The sequence below is a fragment of the Lissotriton vulgaris genome, chromosome 9, assembly GCF_964263255.1.
Source record: "Lissotriton vulgaris chromosome 9, aLisVul1.2, whole genome shotgun sequence".
Classification (NCBI taxonomy): Eukaryota; Metazoa; Chordata; class Amphibia; order Caudata; family Salamandridae; genus Lissotriton; species Lissotriton vulgaris.
In genome coordinates, this window is record NC_141697.1 from 151,657,273 (window position 1) to 151,678,699 (window position 21,427).

Below are 21,427 nucleotides of genomic sequence, written 5' to 3' on the forward strand. Positions count from 1 at the left end.
GCACCTCCTCGAGACAGTAGACGGCTGTGTCAGAGTGGGCACAAGACCCTAAACTGGTCCTAAGGGGTTAGATTGTACCAGGGAAGGTATTTACAGGCACACTGCTGGGCATCTGGGCAATGGTGGGACCTTGTCCTCCAGAAAACCAGCAGATTGCAAGGTGTCATAGGCTTACGAGGATCCTGCCTTCTGCATCCAGCACTCACTCTGGATAGACTGGTGGTGCAAGCCTCCACAAGTCGTCATAACCCAAATGCGTTTTCGACTGCCCTACCGGGCAGAGTCCTGTTTAGCCGTTCGCCTAAAAAATTTTCTCAGGCAGCCCTGCTCTCAGGTTGGAGAACAAAAGCTGCCTCCTGGGGAACATACTCGCTTGCAATGTGTGATTTGTGTGGCGGACATCTTGCCAGCAGTCCCTGATGACAACCGGACTAATCTCCTATGCCATATTTAAGATGGCCATGATGTAGGGAAGTACTCCATCTGCTTCGGTCTGGACACCACCAGTTGCTTGTGTAGGGCAGTCAGAACCAGCGTGGTGCTTTGTCGCCATGCTTGGATTCACACATGGGCTTTTCTCATGACATCCAACAGAATCTTATGGACCTGGCATATGATGACACCCCTCTCTTCGGAGACGAGACTTACTCAGCCCTGGAGTACTTTAAAGAGAGCAAGGCAACAGTGAGCTATCTTCAGTTGACACTATATGTACACCAGTTTCCTCCGCAATTTTGGCCCTTTGGAGGCTTCAGAAGGGAATATCCGTGGAGGCAGCATCACACCTTGCCTCCAAACCAGGCCTTTCAAACCTTTTGAGGCAAAGGCCGGGGATGTGGCCACTAGCCTTGAGGCCCCCATGGGCACCATACTACTTAATCACCTGCCCCTCCCCCGCTGCTACAGCAAAACTGCTTTATGTTGCCCTCAGTGGCCCACGATTGCCTGGTAGGAGGCCGCTTCACCTTTTATCTCCCCGGGTAGAGCAGCATCAAATGTGTCTATTGGCAGGTCCAGATTGCATAGAATCGTTACTTCCTTCCTGTCACCCCTCCCGACATGCCGCCCACACCACAGTGCCTCCTGGAGGATCACTTGTCCATACTCTGAGGAGAAGATCAAGCTCACTTGACTAAGCGAGCCATAGAAAGCGTATCGGCATCAGAGATCGGTATTGGTTGCCATTCTCTGTACTTTTTGGTGCTTAAAAAAGGACTGAGGCCTCTACCATATCCTCGATCTTCCCCCTCTGTACTTCTTCCGGTAGGACAAGTGCAAAATGCTCACCCTTGTCCAAGATATCTCTGCCCTGGACTCAGTCGATATAGGTGGCATTGCATTTTCAGGAGGCCTACTTCAGTTTCCTCAACCTGCAGTACAACAGATGCTACCTGTGGTTTCAGGTAGGCCATGAGCATTTTCAGGTCACGTGAGTAAGTTAGAAGTGCTGTCTGTTCCGCTGCCTTATTCCACCTTCTTCCCAGACGAGCTGGTGCTCATGGCAAAAGTGACATTTCCACCAAAGGTCATCATGCCCTTCCAAATAGGGAAGTCTATTACTCTGCCAGCTTTCTTCGGCCCACCTCGCTTTCTAAAGAGGAAGGAAGTCCTCTTCACTTTGATCCCAAGAGAGGCCTGGGCTTCTATATCAATCACACTAAAGAATATCGGGTGGATATTCAGCTCTTTGTGAGTGTCTTTGGGTTGAAAAAAGGGAAGCGTGTACAGAAGAGCACCGTCTCCAAATTGATTGTCTTCTACATCAAAATCCGTCATGGGCTTGCCAAACCACAGCCTCCAGAAGGTCTGTCCGATTATTCATCCGGAAGAAAGGCTGCTACCACTGCGCTGGCATGCAATGTGCCAGTCTGGGACATCTGCTAGGCATCTACATGGGTGGCAGTTCAAACCTACATGAAGCATTACTCCCTGGATACCTGGGTCTGCCTTAAAGGGCACTTCACCTATGTTGTCCTTGTATGTATCATTCCACAGACCCACCTGCTGAGTAAGTTCTAATTGGGTATCTATTCACAAGGTGAGGAATCTGCTGCTAAAACCATCCATTCGTAGAAAAAGTTACTTACCTTCAGAAATGCTTTTTCTGGCGGAAACTAACTGCAGATTCCTCTGGACCCCCATACCCCCGTGAAGTGGAAAGCACTTATTTGGTTCATTTTAATAAGGTTCTAATTTAGCGAGCTGTACACTGGCATAATCTGATTTCTAAGAGTGTGGATAGAGATGACAAAGAAACAAATATTTACATAAAGAGATGGCGGCTATGAAGTGATCCAGATGTCCATATGTCACTTCCGGGGCGGATCCAACACAACTGCGCAATGCCACCTAACTAATTGAGGGAGTTGCTATGAAAATCTTTTGGATCGAGTCTAGCACCTGGGGATATTTGCAAAGTGAGGAATCTGCGGTTAGATGGAGTATGCACCAGAAAGAGCATTACCGATGGTAACGTTTTCTTCAGTGCTGTTCTCACCCAAGTCTGGATAAATACAAATGATTGATTATGAGTCCATCTGTGTGCATACCATTTTGGGCAGAGTATGCAATCGCATACTAACGTGACTTTTTACAGTGCTGGCCGTTACTTGAGTAAGCTATGGCGCATGCAAGAACATTAAACAAAGGCTTAGAACAAAAGTAAAAAATATAGTTCTTAAATTTGAGAGGGTCCGACTGAGCTAGAGCAAAAAGGGCAAGCTGCAGTTCACAACCTACGCAATCTGGAACCACCAGAACGTAAACATTTTAGCAGGAGTGAAATTTCGACTGTGAGCAATTAACTTACCTAAACCCGCTTCTCATTGCTGTAAAAATGTGTTGTATTAAAATACCCCTTTCTGTCTGCATTACATTGCAGCTTTGTGAGATGTGAGCCTTGTGTGTAGAAATTCTAATGAAGTTTTCTATAGGTAGAATTGAAAAATGATAAACCTGTTGATGGCAGCACTGCCTTTTTATTGTAGAAAAGCCTTGAAATCGAGCTGCTCAGGTTGGAGCAGGAGACTGCAGACATCGCTCATCCTTTCTACCTTCGTAAGTAGTATTCAGTGACATAATAACACAACATGGGTTGCCTAGATCCAAATGAAAGGCATGTTTACTAAGGAAAAGTTTTCTTGCTGTTGGATGACATTTATGTTAACCCCTCGTAAAAATAACTTGCTTTATATTGAACTTGAGCAGGATTGACCCTACATGGGTCGATTTATGACCTAGTGGGTGCTTCTTTGGCATGTACTGCAAGTTTACTGTTCTGATGTTGGGTGTTACTATTTGCCCCAGGAGTGGCTGGGGAAGCCCAATCACGAAGAAAGGATTTGAGAACCTCGCTCTACTCAAAGTGTCAGCAAATACATATGATCCCCATCCCAAGATGTGTTTTAATAAGCATCAGCCTGAAAGAACTAGTTAACATGTGTTGTTAAACTTGCATTTGCCCTGTGGATTCACCCTGGAAATAAGAGAGGGGAGGTGTGGTGGCTGAGTAAAAGAAATAGGTGCAAGATTCCAAAGGAAGCAAGGACAGGGATGTAGCAAATGGAAGAAATGGAGGACGTTGACTTGGGGAGAAAGGAAGGAACAATGTAATAAAGGAATAGAAGTAAGTGGCATAAGTGAGCACTAGGCGAATTAGGTGCCAAGGCAGTGGAAGGCATGATTTAATTCAAAGGCAGACGTAAAATAGGATGGAATAAAGTAAACTGAGGAAGAAATGCGAGGAACAAGAGCAAGGTGCCAGTTCTCTCCATCTTATCAGTGCCGATCTGATCTGTCATTTCCAAATGTAATGCATTCTGGGAACTGAAGTCCTGGTTTACTTTCATTGAGTTACTCAGAATAAACCTGAATATGATTTAGTATATCGGAAAAGCTCAGGGCTGAAAAAGTGTTTTGCTGACATGGAACAGTGAGGCAACTGGCTAGGGACATTTTTGTTTTAAAAACCCATCTAGCTCAAAAAGTGGTTAGGGACGCTTTGTCTACGTATGGCGGGGCAGGGCCGAAATCAGCACTCTGCGGCTGGAAGCCGCAAGCACTTGTGCCAGCGCTCGAAGGCGCCTACTTTAGCCATGGGGATTCCCGCTGCATGGGATGCTTTGTCTGTGGGTGGGAAGGCAGGACCACAAGCCCCAGCACTCTCTGCGGCCAGAAGCCACCAGCAACCAGACGTGCCTACCTTAGCCGCGGGGGTTCCTGCTGCAAAACCTGACCGGGCCTAGAGCTGGCCGGGGACAATGCTGGGCTGGGCCAGCACCCCTTTTGAAGCCAGATTATGAAGGTCTGCAGGGGTAAGTTCCATTTGATTATTCCTAATTAAAGGGTCTAGGAGGACCCTGCGTTCGATGGGGAAATGCAGTTGTACCGGTGGGGGGCTTGCCACTCAACAACCTGCCAGAGTAACTACCATTAACCAAATGCTCCAGCGAGCAATTGGTGTAATTGCTACTGAAATAGAACTTACAGAGATGAGGCTCTCCTATGGGGAGAATGGAGAAGCCCCCACAAGCCCCGCCTGTATAGCTCAATCTACTCCCTGTCAGTCGAACCCTCAAGCAGATGTTGTTGTAGCCACTACTGATCTTGATCGTGACTCTAGCCTTGCAAGCAAACTACCTACTATGACTGCCAGTCCTACACGTGTTGTCCCACTGTTGCAATGGAACACTTAAAGGGAGGTGTCCCCCAGTTGCAACCAGACACAATCGGGCATTAACCAAACCGCGCCAGTCCAAAAGTGTTACCACTAGAGCCACTCTGGTAGCCAAATCCAAGGCTAAAAGTGGAAAAATTACTTAAGCCAAGAGTGAAGAAAAGCTAACTACATCAAAACCAGTCTGGTTAGACACGTTTGTATGTTCACTAACGGACCAACTTAAGGGGATGATACATCTGGAAATTGCCCTGCTCTTCGTCAAAATATCTGCCCTTGAATCTCAGGTAACTACGCATTCCAGAGTACATCCACACCAGCCCGAAGCATCACCGCTGGGCCTTGAGCAGCCAGTGGGGGATGGCATTTCTACTATTGAGGAAGGAGAGCTGGTGGAATACCACCAGTATGCCAGGCGCACTGCTGTGATTGAAGTATTAAACTGTTAACATAGGTAAGGCTGATTACTTGAAAAACCAATGAATCATGTAATTGTTTAACCGCTTTTTAGATCAAAAAAAGTTACTCCCGAAGATACAACGTATAAGTATGTTGCTAGTTGTATTGAAAACAAAATCAACAAGAAAATCACATTGTTTGCAATTATCATAAACATACTATTGTGTACAAAATAACTTAAATCAAACAAAGTTTATAACATCACAATACTTCAATGTTGTACAGAATTCATAGTTATGCCCAATGCATTTCGGGATGAAATCCCTTCTTCGGGGTCTAACCCCCTGACCTCCTAGATTCCTGCCCGCCCATCTATAGTACACCTGGCACCCCCGAAAGGCCCGGTGCGCTCCTTGTTCGAGTCGAACATGTGCTCATGCCAGATACGAGAGACGCGGCAGGGCGTCACCGTAGCCTGTTGGACAGTCAACAAAGAAGTAACGCTAGCCTTTCCACAATCTGCGGTCCAACTCGGGCACTACGACTGCTTTAAATGCTCAAACTCTGCCCTCTAACAAAGCTGGCGCCTCAGCTCCATACCTTCTAGCCCACCTCTAAGCAAGGAAGTGCAGCCTGACTCACGCTTTCGGAAAGCAGGGACTGTCCGCCCGATCACATGTTAACGTGATCGACGCTCCCCTGCCTTCCCGTGACCCCAGGACACCTCCAGAGCGAAACTTACAGGCACTGGAGCCACCTTCAGCCGTCAACATCGCCCTCTCCGCAATCCTCTAGCTGATGCTGGATCGTCTACAATTTGGCTGTCTTCAAGGACACTCCGGCTCGCGGACACCAGATACAAACTTGGTGAGTCGCGTCACCTAGCGCAACGCCGTAACTAAACTAGGTACTCTCACGCCCTTCACTACCTTCAGGATGGCTCGAGACCGACCTTCCCCTCAAGTATTATCTACCCACCTGAAACCCCACAGCCGTAACTCCTTCACCATCATCTTCCCCCCTCCTCACTACTACATCGAGATGCTCTTTCAAACAGAAACTTATCCGTCAACATAGGGAAACCCTAATCACAGACATCTACCACTCGTCTGCTAATGGTCCGACTAAAATGGACCATATATTCCATACTGAGAGACCTGATTACTGGATCTCCGTGATCAGAACGCAACTATTTATCGCCAAAACCACATCCACTCCCCATAGTTTCAAACTTACCACTATACTCCCTTTTAGATCGGTCGGTAGTGGCTACACTACGGTGACCATCTACACCAACGGCACGGTCCTTATCCAGGCCAATAACGAGAACCTTGAAGCCTTCGACTCCCTTTTCCCCACATTAAGATCAACCTCCCCAACCCTACCTCACCACTCCGCAACCCCCTCTCCGCCCTCCCTTACTACTAACAGAGAAGACTATGATCCTCTCCTCCGTGATATCTTTCCTGCCTGCTACGCCCCTCCTCGCCCCGTTGTCTCACAACAGGCTTTTACTCCCAATCAGCCACAACAAGAAACTCCATCCCCTCCCTCAATCCCCTCTTCCAACAGCCACACCCCCCCCAGTCACCGCCTCCCTCGTCCCCCTACTGACAATTCTTCCTCGCCTCCAGGAACCTCACGCCCCACGAACGTCATCCCAACTCATAGTCACTCAAACCCTCCCCCTGTCCCTTCCCCTCCTCGTCCTCCGTCTTCAGTAACCCCCCTCATCCCTGCTCACAGTCACTCAAAACCCTCCCCTTCCCCTCCCCTTCCCCCGCCTTCTCCCCTGATCCTTCAACCCGATCCCATCAACCGCACCCTGATCCCCCAACCTGATCCCATGAACCTCATCCCAGCTCACAGTCATTCAAAGACTCCCCCTGTCCCTTTCCCTCCCCTTCCTCCGCCTTCAGGAACCCCCTCCCCACGAGTCCCATCCCAGATCAGTCACTCAAAGTCCTCCCCTGTACCTTTCCATCCCCTTCCCCCGTCCTCTCCCCGGACCCCTCAACCCCCCAACCCGAACCTCCACACACCTGGCGCTACCCCAGTTACCCCCATCCCATCCCTCAACTCTGTGTCACTACGCCTCGCGGCTCTCGAAAACCAGATTGTCACAATCACCCAGGGCCTACTAGAGATCCTCTCTAACCTAGGTATAGCCCGCAGACCCCCCAAATGCCCCCCGCTGACGGCTCACTCCGGCAACGCTAACATCTCTCCTAGGCCCACAGAAACCTCTAATACCCAGCTTCACTATCCCCCCCCTCAGGATCTCGGAATCCTGCCTTCAGCAGGCTGCAATAATCGGAGACCCCTTCCCTAGGTCCAAGACTCGTACTCCTTCCCACACTCCTCCAAACCCCCTATCAGACACAAAAAACTTGACTTCAAGGCCTTTAAGATCAGCAGCACCTATGTCAGACAGCGAAGCAGCCCTACTAGCCGCCACTAACAACACCCCTGCCTTAGATTCTCCCAAATCCAAAATCCAAGTAATCACAGGTCACCGGAAAGTCCCTCCCAGCACTAAACCTCAGAGATACCCTGTCCTCGCCGCCATACCAAGGGAGATCAAAGATAAATCGGCCAGCAATCAGGAGCAATTCTCCAATTGCTTGCTAATCAACTGTAGATCGGCCTCGCTGCACGCAACAGAACTAGCTGAAGCCATCCTCACTCACGATATTGACATTGCGTTCCTCACAGAGACCTGGCTAAATAAGATATCCCCCCCTGCCTTGACTTGCTGGTACCACCTGGCTTCTCCCTCATTACCAAAGACACGATAGAGCATAGGGGAGGAGGGGTGGCCATCATCCACAAGGACAGCCTGGACATCTCGGAAACCACCTCTTTTGACTACGACTCATTCGAATGCTTATCCACCATCATCAAGATCAATGATAAAGACTCTCTACTGTGTCACCTGCTCTACCACCCCCCAGGTAAAAACAACCCTTTTGGAGGGTAGGGTGTTAAAATATCGATAACAAAAATATAGCTGACATAAATATCGTTGCAAAAATATCGTTTACAAAAATATCGACACCCTATACTTAAACAGGTAAGTACATAAATATCGACTCCAAAATATCGTTGTAATTAATATAGATGTAAAAAATATCGACTTTTTAAAATAATTAAAATTACATTAAATAATAAATAAATATAAGTACTATTAACAAAATACATTACATTACTTTTATTTTTTAACTATTTCAAACAAATTTACTACACTTTTTAATTATAAACTTAATAAATGTGGACATATAAATTAATTTTACACATTACTTTATATAACAACAATAATACATATATATAATTAAAATACCCCTTTACCCAAAAACCCAAAACTGACCCTGAACCCTAAAAATACCCCTTTACCCAAAAACATTTTCACAAAAAAAATCCTGTACACACACCTAAAAATAATTAAAAAATTAACATAATTAATGACATAATTATTATTCAATTAACTAATTAAAATTAATTAACTATTATTTATTACACTATTTATATTTATTTAAAACATTAATTAATCTATTATTTCATTATATTTAAAAACCCCTTTACCCAAAAACTGAAAACTGACCCTGAACCCAAAAAATACCCCTTTACCCAAAAACTAAAAACTGACCCTGAACCCTAAAAATACCCCTTTACCCAAAAACTGAAAACTGACCCTGAACCCTAAAAATACCCCTTTACCCAAAAACTGAAAACTGACCCTGAACCCTAAAAATACCCCTTTACCCAAAAACTGAAAACTGACCCTGAACCCTAAAAATACCCCTTTACCCAAAAACTGAAAACTGACCCTGAACCCTAAAAATACCCCTTTACCCAAAAACTGAAAACTGACCCTGAACCCTAAAAATACCCCTTTACCCAAAAACTGAAAACTGACCCTGAACCCTAAAAATACCCCTTTACCCAAAAACATTTTCACTAAAAAAATCCTGTACACACACCTAAAAATAATTAAAAAATTAACATAATTAATTACATAATTATTATTCAATTAACTAATTGAAATTAATTAACTATTATTTATTACACTATTTATATTCATTTAAAACATTAATTAATGTATTATTTCATTATATTTAAATTACTTCCCACCCTACTCCCCTATAAACCCACAACCCGCTACGGAACTATTAATACTAAATTCAACTGAAAATACATTATTAAATAATAATATACTACTAAAAATACTACTTTGACTACAAATAATCATTAAAAACACTACATTACTTATAATTATTTAAAAAACGATATTATTGTAAACTATGTTTTTGTAAACGATATTTATTACAACTATATTAATGTTAACGATATTACTTACCTGTCTGTCGATATTTTGGTCAGACGATATTTTTGTCATCGATATTTCTTCCTGTAGATATTTTTGCGGCGATATTTATGTTAGGCGATATTTTTGCGGCGATATTCCTGCTCTGTACCCTTTTGGAGAACAACTTTCCGACTTGATTGCACAAGGCGCACTCGGTGACTCCAATAACCTAATTCTTGGGGATCTGAATCTTCGCTGGAACGAGACCCACAATCCCCTAATCCAATCGTTATCTAGCCTCCTTCATGATAACAACCTGCAACAACATTGCACTGAGGAGACTCATTACAAAGGAGCCAGACTGGATGCTATCATCTCACAAAAGAAATCAATCACGATCAACCACATTCTTCCCGTCGACTGGTCAGACCACCACATGATCCTCTTTCATATCAACCACCCCATTACCTCCCATAACCCCCCCCCCCCCCCCAAATGGACAAGAAACCTCTCCCAAATACCCCTGGATATCCTGGATGATCAGTTAAGCTCTCTTCTACCGGCCAATAAAGCGCACCTTTCCACCAATGAGCTCATCGACTGCTACAGCTCAGAGCTAGTGTCCATACTCGACAAACTTGCGCCACTAAAGCTCAAAAGAAGCAGAGTTATCCCTTCCAGAACGTGGTTCAACACCGACCTCAATGCAGAAAGGAGAACTCTAAGAGCCAAGGAAAGAAAGTGGAGAAACAACCCAACGGCCATCCTTCGCGATCAACTGAAAGCAGCCCGAAGGAAATACAACAACCACATCAAAAACAAAAAATCCAGCTTCTTCCGCGAGGCACTGGACAAAGCCAAAAATAGACCGAAGGAGCTCTACAGCATCATCAGGCAACAGACGTCCAAACCACTGTCTTCTTCTGTGCTAGTGTCCAAGGATCTTTGCGACAATTTCGCCCACTTCTTCAACGAAAAGATCACAAAAATTGAACTCTCACTCGACCCCAGCAATTCACACCCCAAGAAGACCAGTTCGGCTGCACCGCAGGCTCTCTCTCCCGGCTCTTTGAGCACCCCTTGGCTTAGCTTCCGCCCCGTCACAGACGCAGAGATAATCTCGCTGATCTCGTCCTCCAAACCATCAGCCCATATCTCCGACCCTATTCCTCCCTCACTAATCATGAAAATGAAACACTCTCTTGCACCTATATGGGGCATCATCATAAACAGCTCCCTAAAAAATGGAGTGGTCCCTGACTGCCTAAAAATTGGGCAAGTTACCCCCTTGCTGAAAAAAACAGGTCTTGACTCAACAGACCTGAACAACTTCAGACCAATATCTAACCTCCCTCTACTAGCCAAAACATTGGAACGCTGTGTACGCCTGCAACTGACTCAACATCTGGACAACATCAATCTCCTAGACCCCCTCCAGGCTGGCTTCAGACAAGGATGCAGCACAGAAACAGCAATGCTGAACATCATAGACGATGTCCACGGATCTCTGGATTCAGACAAATGCTGCCTCCTTATTCTCCTTGACCTTTCTGCAGCATTCGATACGGTGGACCACAAACTCCTCACCAAGGCTCTTCAAGAAAGAGCTGGCCTCGGCGAAGTAGTTCTCAAATGGTTCTTCTCATTCATACACAATCGAACACAAATAATAAAAATCAAGAATTTCACCTCCGAAATCCAACAGGTCAATAAGGGCGTCCCCCAAGGTTCGGTGCTCTCGCCTCAGCTTTTTAACATCTATATGGAACCACTTTCCAAGCTACTCAGAAAAGCCAACATCCGCTTTCACCTCTACGCGGACGATACACAAATCTATCTGGAAACTTCCTCTCTCACTGACATACATAGACTAAATGATGTCCTGAAAGATGTTCAACAATGGCTGACAAACAACCACTTGAAACTGAATCCAGACAAAACTGAGACACTCCTCATCTCGAACAAGGAAGACCACCCTCAAATCACCGAATGGCTAAAAGCAATCGATGCGCTTAAAGGAAATCTTACTCTAGCTGACTCTGTTAAATCTGTTGGCATCATCATAGACCCCAAACTAAGCATGGTAAAACACATCAAGAATGCAGCCAAAGGTGCCTTCTTTAACCTCAGACTGTTGAACAAGATCAAACTCTACATTCCCAACAAGGATCTCAAACTGGCCACTCAATCTCTAGTACTGTCAAGGCTAGACTATGGGAACGCAATCCTAACAGGCATCCCGAAATCAAACTTGGCACCGATCAAAACAACACTAAATGCTGCATCTAGAATGATTACCGGCATCAAAAAATCGGATCACATCTCCCCAGCACTCAAGGAACTCAAATGGCTCCCAGTAGAAATGCGTAGTAACTTCAGAACGGCCTGCCTAACCCACAAAGCCCTCCATACCGGCAAACCTGAATACCTGGCAAATAAACTCAAAAAAGCAGGCCAAGCCAGGAATCTGAGAAGCTCTAACTCCTTCCTTCTCATCCTACCCAAAACCAGAAAGAAAAGAACAGCGGACTGCTCTTTCACTGGAAACGCCCCCAAAATCTGGAATTCCATCCCCCCGCACATCAGAACTATTCCTTCTTTTGTAGAATTCAAAAAGCAACTCAAATCCCTGTTCCTGATCCGCTCCCTTGGCTGTGGATAACCGGGGTCAGCAAGCAACCCCTGAACTATGTGATTACAGTGAATCCCATAACCAAAGAAGCTCGGCAACTCACCCATGTTCCGCTTACAATGTCACTCATTGAATGCTTATACCTCACATATGTTATGTTTATGTTTATGTTATGGATATGTTTATACAGATTTTTGTCATTCTATTACTGTAAAGCGCTCTGCTACCTCCGGGTCTTGACAGCGCTATAGAAAACTTCCTAAATAAATAAATTAATACTAATAAACATACAATCTAGTAAGACTAAATGTTATTTGCTATTGAAAAGTAGCCTCAAAACGACCAGGGAGTCAGGTCAAAAAGAAGGGAAATAACTGATATGACTACTCATAGTCAATAGCGCAGAAAGTGAAGACTCCACCAATAAAAATATAAGTGACCGAGACTTACAGAAAGCTAGTGTTCTAGTGAAATATTGTGAGGAACACAGAGAAAGTCAATAGCGCGGAAAGTGAAAACGACGCCAATAAAAATTGAGTGACAGAAACTTGCAGAAAACTAGTGATCTGATAAAGTGTTATGAGGAACACAGAGAAAGTGATCGTGATTTCATGCAAAACACCACTAAAAACGGGTATAACACTCACATGTAACCTGAAGTCTGATAGAATGTCCTGTTCTCTACTATAGGCGACCGCGGTCCCTATTGACAGAGAAAACGATGTCTACTGAGTAACAACTGGACTAAACTGGTGCCAGAACTAGGACAAACACAGAGTAAACTCACTCCGAATAAGATGGGTGGTACACCAACCTCCGTAACGGTGAACAAGAACTCACTCAGGATCACTGTGAGTAAAAAACAAGCCAAGTTTCTGCCACTCAATTATCAATTTAGTTAATTATCACATATGGAAAGAGAAAATTGTACATTTACAAAACTCCTTAACAGAACGAGCATGAAAGCAAATATAATCTTCAAACATGAAGCAGTAATGTGATTTACACCCATCAAACCATCATTATCTTTTCGCCTTCTCTGTACTATGGACTTCTTAAGGTACTCGCAGTGTAAATTGGCATGACTTCCTTCAGCATGTTGAAATGGGAGAAATAGTTATAGACCATCACTGTTTGGGGAATACTAGGTGCTCAGAAGGGATGCTAAGCGGGGATGCTTGAGTCGAAGTTCCTGATATGGACTGTACTTTGTTCATGAATATCTTCTTTATCAACAAACTTCAGGACAAAAGTGTGAAGCTCTGCAAACTATGAACACCCATCTGGATGCAGTGCTTAAGGAAAAGAGATCCCTGAGACAGAGGCTGGCAAAACCCCAGTGCCAAGAGAACCTGCCTATTGAAGCCAGCTGCCACAGGTAATCATGCAAAGATGGAATTATGTGCAGTTATATGCTAAGAACGTACAAAGCTTACGGCCACATTCCAGAGTTTTAAAAATTAGCACCCAACGCAAACATTGAAACGTAAGAAAAAAAGAAGAAACAAGCACTGGCGTTGCCAATAGGTCTCGCAGTAGGAAAGTTGGAGCTATTACAATTGCAAATAACAATGCCTTTTTTTTGTTTTCATTTAAAAAACATAAAGGGCTTTGTCATTTACAAAACCAATAGCTCCAACTTTCCTACTGCGAGACCTATTGGCAACGCCAGTGCTTGTTGCATTTGTCACCCCGAGTGAGAAGGGTATGCTCAGACGTGAGTCCCGTGCTCTCCATGCCACTGGAATCAAGCTATCCAGGCTGATGAGGGCTGAAAGCCCGAAACTGGTCCTTGTATGCTTGTTTCCAGTCCAGGGAGGACCTGGTTTGGCAGTTCGGCCTGGACTGTTCCCATGGGGGAGAGGTTCAAGACTGATTTGCATATGGCTGGGTTCAAACTGGAATGGCATGGTGAGCAAAAAAACGATGGATTTAGGCCCAGATCTCTGTACTGGGGTGAATGTATGACATTGTTCTGCATTCTGTCCATCACCTGTTGTTTTTTTAAGGTGACCTGAAGCAGCCTGAGATACGGTTGACAGTGCATCTTCGTTGGGAAGGATGTTTATCTTCGCCTGTTGGAGCTGGCCCGAGAAGTGGTCCGGTGGATGTTCGGTTTCAGTCTAGATTGCTTAAAGGTTTTATGAACTTATGTTGTTTTCTGCACAAAGAAAGGAGGGAGGACTACACTCGGATGGACATTTATAAACCGTGATGATGCCCTTTGATTGGTGGAGAGAAGGAGCTGTGAGGGCTCACAGGTTATGTAGTTTAATGTTTGATTGGCTGCTGTGATTTACTAGTAAAGAAAGTGAAGAATAATCCTCACCTCCGTGTTCTGAAAAGAATTCAAAATTCTTGATGCATTAGTTGTTTTTTTTTTAATTTTATTTGTCAGCAGGTTAAGGTATATTTCATTGGCAAGTGTACAGTCCTTCCAGAAATGCCTTACTTGTTTTTAATCACAGAAAAAACAAACCTTCATGTATCAAAGTTTAAATAATAAAGAGACCACCCTTTTTGTTCACTGTGGCAAATGCCTCATTTCTACTGATGGAAAAGATGCACTTGAAGTGCTCTGTTTCTGATGTGCATTTTTTTGCGGTTTTCTACAGCGTGAACTTGAAGGCATCAGAGCGCTTTACTCGAGCACCAGTTTCGTTACAGGCGGACACATTTTTGGGCATTGGGAAATTAAGTGATCTACCCAGAATCACAGGATGTTCAAACATTAGCCTTATGCCAGACTCTAAAGTTGTTCCCCACCTTCCGAGACGGCCCTCCAGCCCTTAAAGCCACATCCTAATTGCGTTACAACATAGCTTCCAGCAATATTTCCATGCTAAGAATTCAAATATCATAAAGCTGATTTTGTGAAACGGATGAGCATACTAATTTAACCGTATCGCCAGAAGCAGTATTTAGGTGCCTGCCATGCGATCAGTAACTCTGCCAAAATGGAGCGTCAGCGTCACTCAGAAAACTCCAGTCCGCTTGCTTAAAACTGGGCGTCACCTACCGACCACAAGAAGGTCGGCTAAAAAAACAAGATGGGCATTTAGATATCGGGAGCACTGTACAATGAAGTCTAGCACAAGCTTCTTCAAATTGTTGGTATTCCTGTCGCATTGGCTAAGATCATGCAATTCGTCGCCACTGATGAACAATGCAGTGCTCCATGAAAGATACATTAATCTATATAACAAGAGGGGAGCTGGGTAGAGGGTGGATTGTTGAAGTAACTAGGAAGAAAGTGGGTGAGGGGTGAGGGGGGGAGGCAGGAGTGTTGCAGGGGGCGAGAGGAGGCTGCGTGTGAAAGAAAAGGCATAGGGGAGGAGAAGCCGCAGAGCGCACGCTGGGCGAAGCCCTTTGATGTGCTGTGAGCGGCCGGGAAAGTGAATAATTAGGGGAGGTAACCAAGGGGTTTCAACAACAACAAAAATGAGTAGTATCAAAAATATATTTTTATTTTTTCTATACTTTTATATATTTTTTCTTTGTGTTCCGAAATCAAAAAGACTGGCAACATTAAACCACCGACGTAAATATCATAAATCATGGGGTGGCGTACAACACCTTTACCAAGGAATGTGGACACAATGAAAGACCCACATGCACAATCCTATATGTGCAACCTAATTCATACAGTGTTGTTACAAATGAATTTTTACAGTCTGGTTGTCTAAAAGGTGTTTATGCGTCGACGTTTCGGTCCATGTTGGTCGCAAAGATCCGAAGGACCATCTTCAGGACAGAAAACGTTGCACAGAGGTATCTAATATAAACATAATAACATAACAATATCAGTGAAACCCTAGGGTACACGGAGGTATTTTGCAGCTCAAAAAACAAGAACAAAGTGACAAAACACTTTACTAGGTGTGGCATGCACCCACAGACCATCACCAAGTGCACTTAAAACAACACACTGGTACATGTGTGCCAAAAACAATCCCAAAGAAAATGCCATAGGCAAGACCACGTGACTTGTGCCTCCATGTCTTAATTACCAAGGTGCCAAGAAAGTAGACCCTTCCACTGCATACAAATATTAGCATGAGGCATTACATCCAACAAACACTACCCTGTTTAGCCTATCTATTACTTACATAAAGCAAAAAACGCCTCACAGGTCGTTTCTGTAAAGTCAGTAAATCAGAATGCATGAATAACGTTATGTGAGCCAGAGAGGTAGACTTATAGCCCAAGATGCACACAAAATCAATCTGCACAACAAATCAAAAACCACTTACATTCTAGCAGGCCAACCGAACCCCTGAAAGACAGACAAGTCGGTGATCAGGAAAATATAATCACCGGAGTTGATTAAGAAGCGACATTCTAACATGCCTTCCACTTACTTCACTATCCAAAAGTCGCCGGCTCCGAAGGAGTCCGAGTGTCAGCGCTGGTAGCGCTCGCGGAATCTGTATATTCCGAAAGACAAAGCAAAGCCAATATGTAATCAGAGGCTGTCGGCACCTCGGGGACTGCAAAACTATTATTTAGCATGCGTCAGACTTACTATTTTAGCGAGAGACGCCGGCTCGACGGAGTCCGTGTGTCCTCTCAGGTTGCACTCGCGGAGCCAGTCAGCTTCCGCAAATAACACAAATAACGTTTGTGCGCCATGACGTCATTACAACAGTGAGCTTGGCGGCCATCTTAGAATGGTCTATAAGGCTCATGCATTCAATGCTAACAGAATGGGGAACGTTTAATAAAAGGTGAAAAGTAAACTAACGATAACTGAAAACTGAAATACAAAGATGTACTGAACTCTAATGAAGTTACTGATACAGTATTACATACAGCCGTATGTAAAAGTCAGAGCTTGAAACAACCTACATTAAGGTAGCCAGAGAATGCCATTCGATAAGGGTATTCAGCCCATTCTCTACAGTGTCGCATAGCCAAATCAGTTTGTTCTCCCTTTGAGCAAGCAATTTATCCACATTAGGACGTCTCCTTGTACCCCTTACACACTCAATAACAAACCATTTCAAATCAGTGGGAGCATGGGACATGTTATTAAAATGCTCAACTAGAGGCGCCGTTTGAATTTTGCATCTAATACGGGACTGATGTTGTGTTATCCGTTTCCGTATCTCCTGTGTTGTTTTTCCCAGATAATACAGGCCACAGGGACACTGGATGCAGTACACCACGTTCTTGGACATACAGTTGGAGTGATGTTTCAACGTCAACTGTCTCCCATTAATACAACAGGTTTTCGTTATTTGTGTGGTCGCGCAAGCTGTGCATCCACCACACGGGAAATGCCCGACAATGGGTGTCAGGCCCCATAGCCTAGTTATGGTATTGACCTTAGGTTCCCTGTATGCTTTGACCAAATGGTCACGTAAATTCTTTCCTCTTTTGAAGGCAAATCTGGGGAGGGCTAGTTGAGGTTCAACCTTATTGATCAGGTGCCAGTTGCGTTTGATGATTTTTGTAATTTCTGTAGATTCAGTACCAAAAGTCAGAACACAGGTTGTGGATACTGTGTCTGATATGGTACTGGGATTAGGCAGTGGCTTTTTTTGGAGAAGGGATTGTCGGTCATAATACCAAGCCCGTTTCATCGCATGTTTGACTAACCGGTATGGGTATGACCGGGTCACAAGTTTTTCTTGTAAGATTTTGGCTTCCCTGAAATAATCTTCCCTGTTGGTACAATTCCTCCGAATTCGGAGAAATTGACCAAAGGGGAGATTATCCCGTAGGTTTCGGGGGTGGTGACTATTATACCTCAAAAGGGTATTACGTGCCGTGGGCTTAGTATATAAACTCACGGAAAGTGTCCCTCCAACATGTATGATATTCAGGTCAAGGAAGTTCAACGCCTCACAATTACTCTCCAGGGTGAATTGTAGGTTCACGTCCTGTGTATTTAGCCATGTGTGGAATTCTTTCAACCTGTCTATGCTTCCCTCCCACACTATACAGACATCATCGATGTATCTTAGATAATGAACCAAGTTGGATGCAAAGGGGTTGTTATTGTAGATAACTCTTTCCTCAAAATCTGCTACAAACACATTCGCTACTGTGGGAGCAAAAACTGCTCCCATTGCCACCCCCTTCAGTTGGACAAAGAAGTCGTTATTGAAGAGGAAATAATTTTCCTCCAAAGCGAGTCTTGCACATTCAGTAATGAACCAAGTTGGAACTTGGTGAGGCCGGGTGCGCGTATCTAAGATGTTATAGATTACTTGTAGAGCTTCAGCCTGGTGGATATTAGTGTAGAGACTTTCGATGTCCATTGTAGCCAGAATGTTATGATTAGGGCTAAAATGGACACCCTCCAATTTTACAATTACATCTCTACTGTCTTGAGTGAATGACCTGGTTGTGGTAACAAATGGTTTCAAAAAATGATCTACGTATTCTGCCAAGGGTTGGAGAATAGACTGGCAACCCGCCACAATTGGTCTTCCCGGCGGTTGTTGATCATTCTTGTGAATTTTTGGTAGCGTATAAAACGCAGGGATACTGTAGTCATCTTTATTCAGGTAGTCGAATTCCTTTTTGCTAAGCCATAAACCTTCCAGGCCTTTGGTGGTCAATGTGAGGATAAGTTTACGAATCCTAACCGTAGGGTCACTAGAAAGTTTTTTATAATGCTCTTGATTGCTCAATTGTCTAAGGGCCTCCTGATCATATACAACTTTGTCCTGCAAGATGATTCCTCCCCCCTTATCAGCCGGTTTAATTACAAGGTCTTCCTGCTCTGATAAGGTTTTTATAATAGACATGTCGTTCTTTGATAGATTAAATCTGACATACTTTCTGTCTTGGAACAATTGTTCAATTTCAGTGAGTACCACATTTTCAAATGTGATCATCTCCTTTGGTATTAGGTTGTTGGCTGGAAAGAATGTCGACGGACATTTCAGGCCACTGATGTTACTAGGCGTACTAATAGTGGTTTTGTGAAAAAAATGTTTCAATCTTAGGGTTCTAAAAAACCGATGAGCCTCAACTAAAATTGAGAACAGATCATTCCTATTGGTGGGGACAAATGATAATCCATGACTCAGAACTTCTATCTCCCTGGAATTCAACTGGTATGAGGACAAGTTAAAAATCGGTACAACTTCCATATTCGGGTGGTTGGTGGTGAGCACACCCGTATTATCAGTGGACTGTGTGGTTACCATTCGTAATAGTTGTTGCGGGTTTGCCTGAATCCCGGGGTGTATTGGTTCCTGAACCAGCCTCGTCTCGGATTCCGAGCTCGTCCTCTGTGTGGCGTTTGGCCTCTGCCTAAAAAAGGTGTAGAGTTTGTTCCTCTATTAGACCTATATGAAGAGGCTGCTCTATTATGATTATCGTCAGAACTTGAAGACCCAGAATCAGAAAAAGTTGTGTGTTTTGGTGCAGGATTATCCTGATTCCCTGTTTGTTGGAAAAAATCTTTTTTCAGGTAAGGATAGGTGCGTTCACGATTATAGTTCCTTAGATCTTTCTGTAACTTTTCAGTTTTTTTCAGAATGTTAGTACGTTGGAACTCTGCTATGGTCACGTCAAGTTTACTCAAGAAATCGTTTGCGTCAGTGATTGCTGGATCTTCACGTATTTGTTTTTCCAGATCTGCAATTTCTGCCTTGATTTTGTCTATCAGTCGTGCCGCTGTCTCTATACTAAGCACCATCCAACTTCTGGAACACTTATTGGAAACAAAGCTGAATCCGGTCTTATATTCTTCGTCCTCTATAAAAATACAGGGTATATTCCGCACTTGTAAACCTATCGGAATGATATTATTGGTGAGGCAGTCTCTTAGGAATTTCGCATGCAATTCTGTTCTAATCAATTTTTTATGGAGTCTTTCCAAATTATTACGTAGAGTGCTCTGTGGGGAATTTAGACTACTAGCATTAGTTTGGGGACCTAAGAGAGAACAAACTGATTTGGCTATGCGACACTGTAGAGAATGGGCTGAATACCCTTATCGAATGGCATTCTCTGGCATTCGAATTCGGAGGAATTGTACCAACAGGGAAGATTATTTCAGGGAAGCCAAAATCTTACAAGAAAAACTTGTGACCCGGTCATACCCATACCGGTTAGTCAAACATGCGATGAAACGGGCTTGGTATTATGACCGACAATCCCTTCTCCAAAAAAAGCCACTGCCTAATCCCAGTACCATATCAGACACAGTATCCACAACCTGTGTTCTGACTTTTGGTACTGAATCTACAGAAATTACAAAAATCATCAAACGCAACTGGCACCTGATCAATAAGGTTGAACCTCAACTAGCCCTCCCCAGATTTGCCTTCAAAAGAGGAAAGAATTTACGTGACCATTTGGTCAAAGCATACAGGGAACCTAAGGTCAATACCATAACTAGGCTATGGGGCCTGACACCCATTGTCGGGCATTTCCCGTGTGGTGGATGCACAGCTTGCGCGACCACACAAATAACGAAAACCTGTTGTATTAATGGGAGACAGTTGACGTTGAAACATCACTCCAACTGTATGTCCAAGAACGTGGTGTACTGCATCCAGTGTCCCTGTGGCCTGTATTATCTGGGAAAAACAACACAGGAGATACGGAAACGGATAACACAACATCAGTCGCGTATTAGATGCAAAATTCAAACGGCGCCTCTAGTTGAGCATTTTAATAACATGTCCCATGCTCCCACTGATTTGAAATGGTTTGTTATTGAGTGTGTAAGGGGTACAAGGAGACGTCCTAATGTGGATAAATTGCTTGCTCAAAGGGAGAACAAACTGATTTGGCTATGCGACACTGTAGAGAATGGGCTGAATACCCTTATCGAATGGCATTCTCTGGCTACCTTAATGTAGGTTGTTTCAAGCTCTGACTTTTACATACGGCTGTATGTAATACTGTATCAGTAACTTCATTAGAGTTCAGTACATCTTTGTATTTCAGTTTTCAGTTATCGTTAGTTTACTTTTCACCTTTTATTAAACGTTCCCCATTCTGTTAGCATTGAATGCATGAGCCTTATAGACCATTCTAAGATGGCCGCCAAGCTCACTGTTGTAATGACGTCATGGCGCACAAACGTTATTTGTGTTATTTGCGGAAGCTGACTGGCTCCGCGAGTGCAACCTGAGAGGACACACGGACTCCGTCGAGCCGGCGTCTCTCGCTAAAATAGTAAGTCTGACGCATGCTAAATAATAGTTTTGCAGTCCCCGAGGTGCCGACAGCCTCTGATTACATATTGGCTTTGCTTTGTCTTTCGGAATATACAGATTCCGCGAGCGCTACCAGCGCTGACACTCGGACTCCTTCGGAGCCGGCGACTTTTGGATAGTGAAGTAAGTGGAAGGCATGTTAGAATGTCGCTTCTTAATCAACTCCGGTGATTATATTTTCCTGATCACCGACTTGTCTGTCTTTCAGGGGTTCGGTTGGCCTGCTA

The 21,427-nt window shown here is 44.1% G+C and overlaps 1 protein-coding gene across 1 annotated transcript in view; it reads left to right on the forward strand.

Annotated features, from left to right (window-relative positions):
* The window catches only part of HAUS2 (HAUS augmin like complex subunit 2), a 93,738-nt gene that overhangs the window by 46,877 nt on the left and 25,434 nt on the right, over positions 1–21,427 (forward strand). Inside the window, exons 3-4 of the mRNA XM_086936588.1 lie at positions 2,988–3,057; positions 13,258–13,390. Of these exons, the coding sequence (XP_086792714.1) occupies positions 2,988–3,057; positions 13,258–13,390 (203 nt within the window). The remainder of the gene's footprint in view (positions 1–2,987; positions 3,058–13,257; positions 13,391–21,427) is intronic.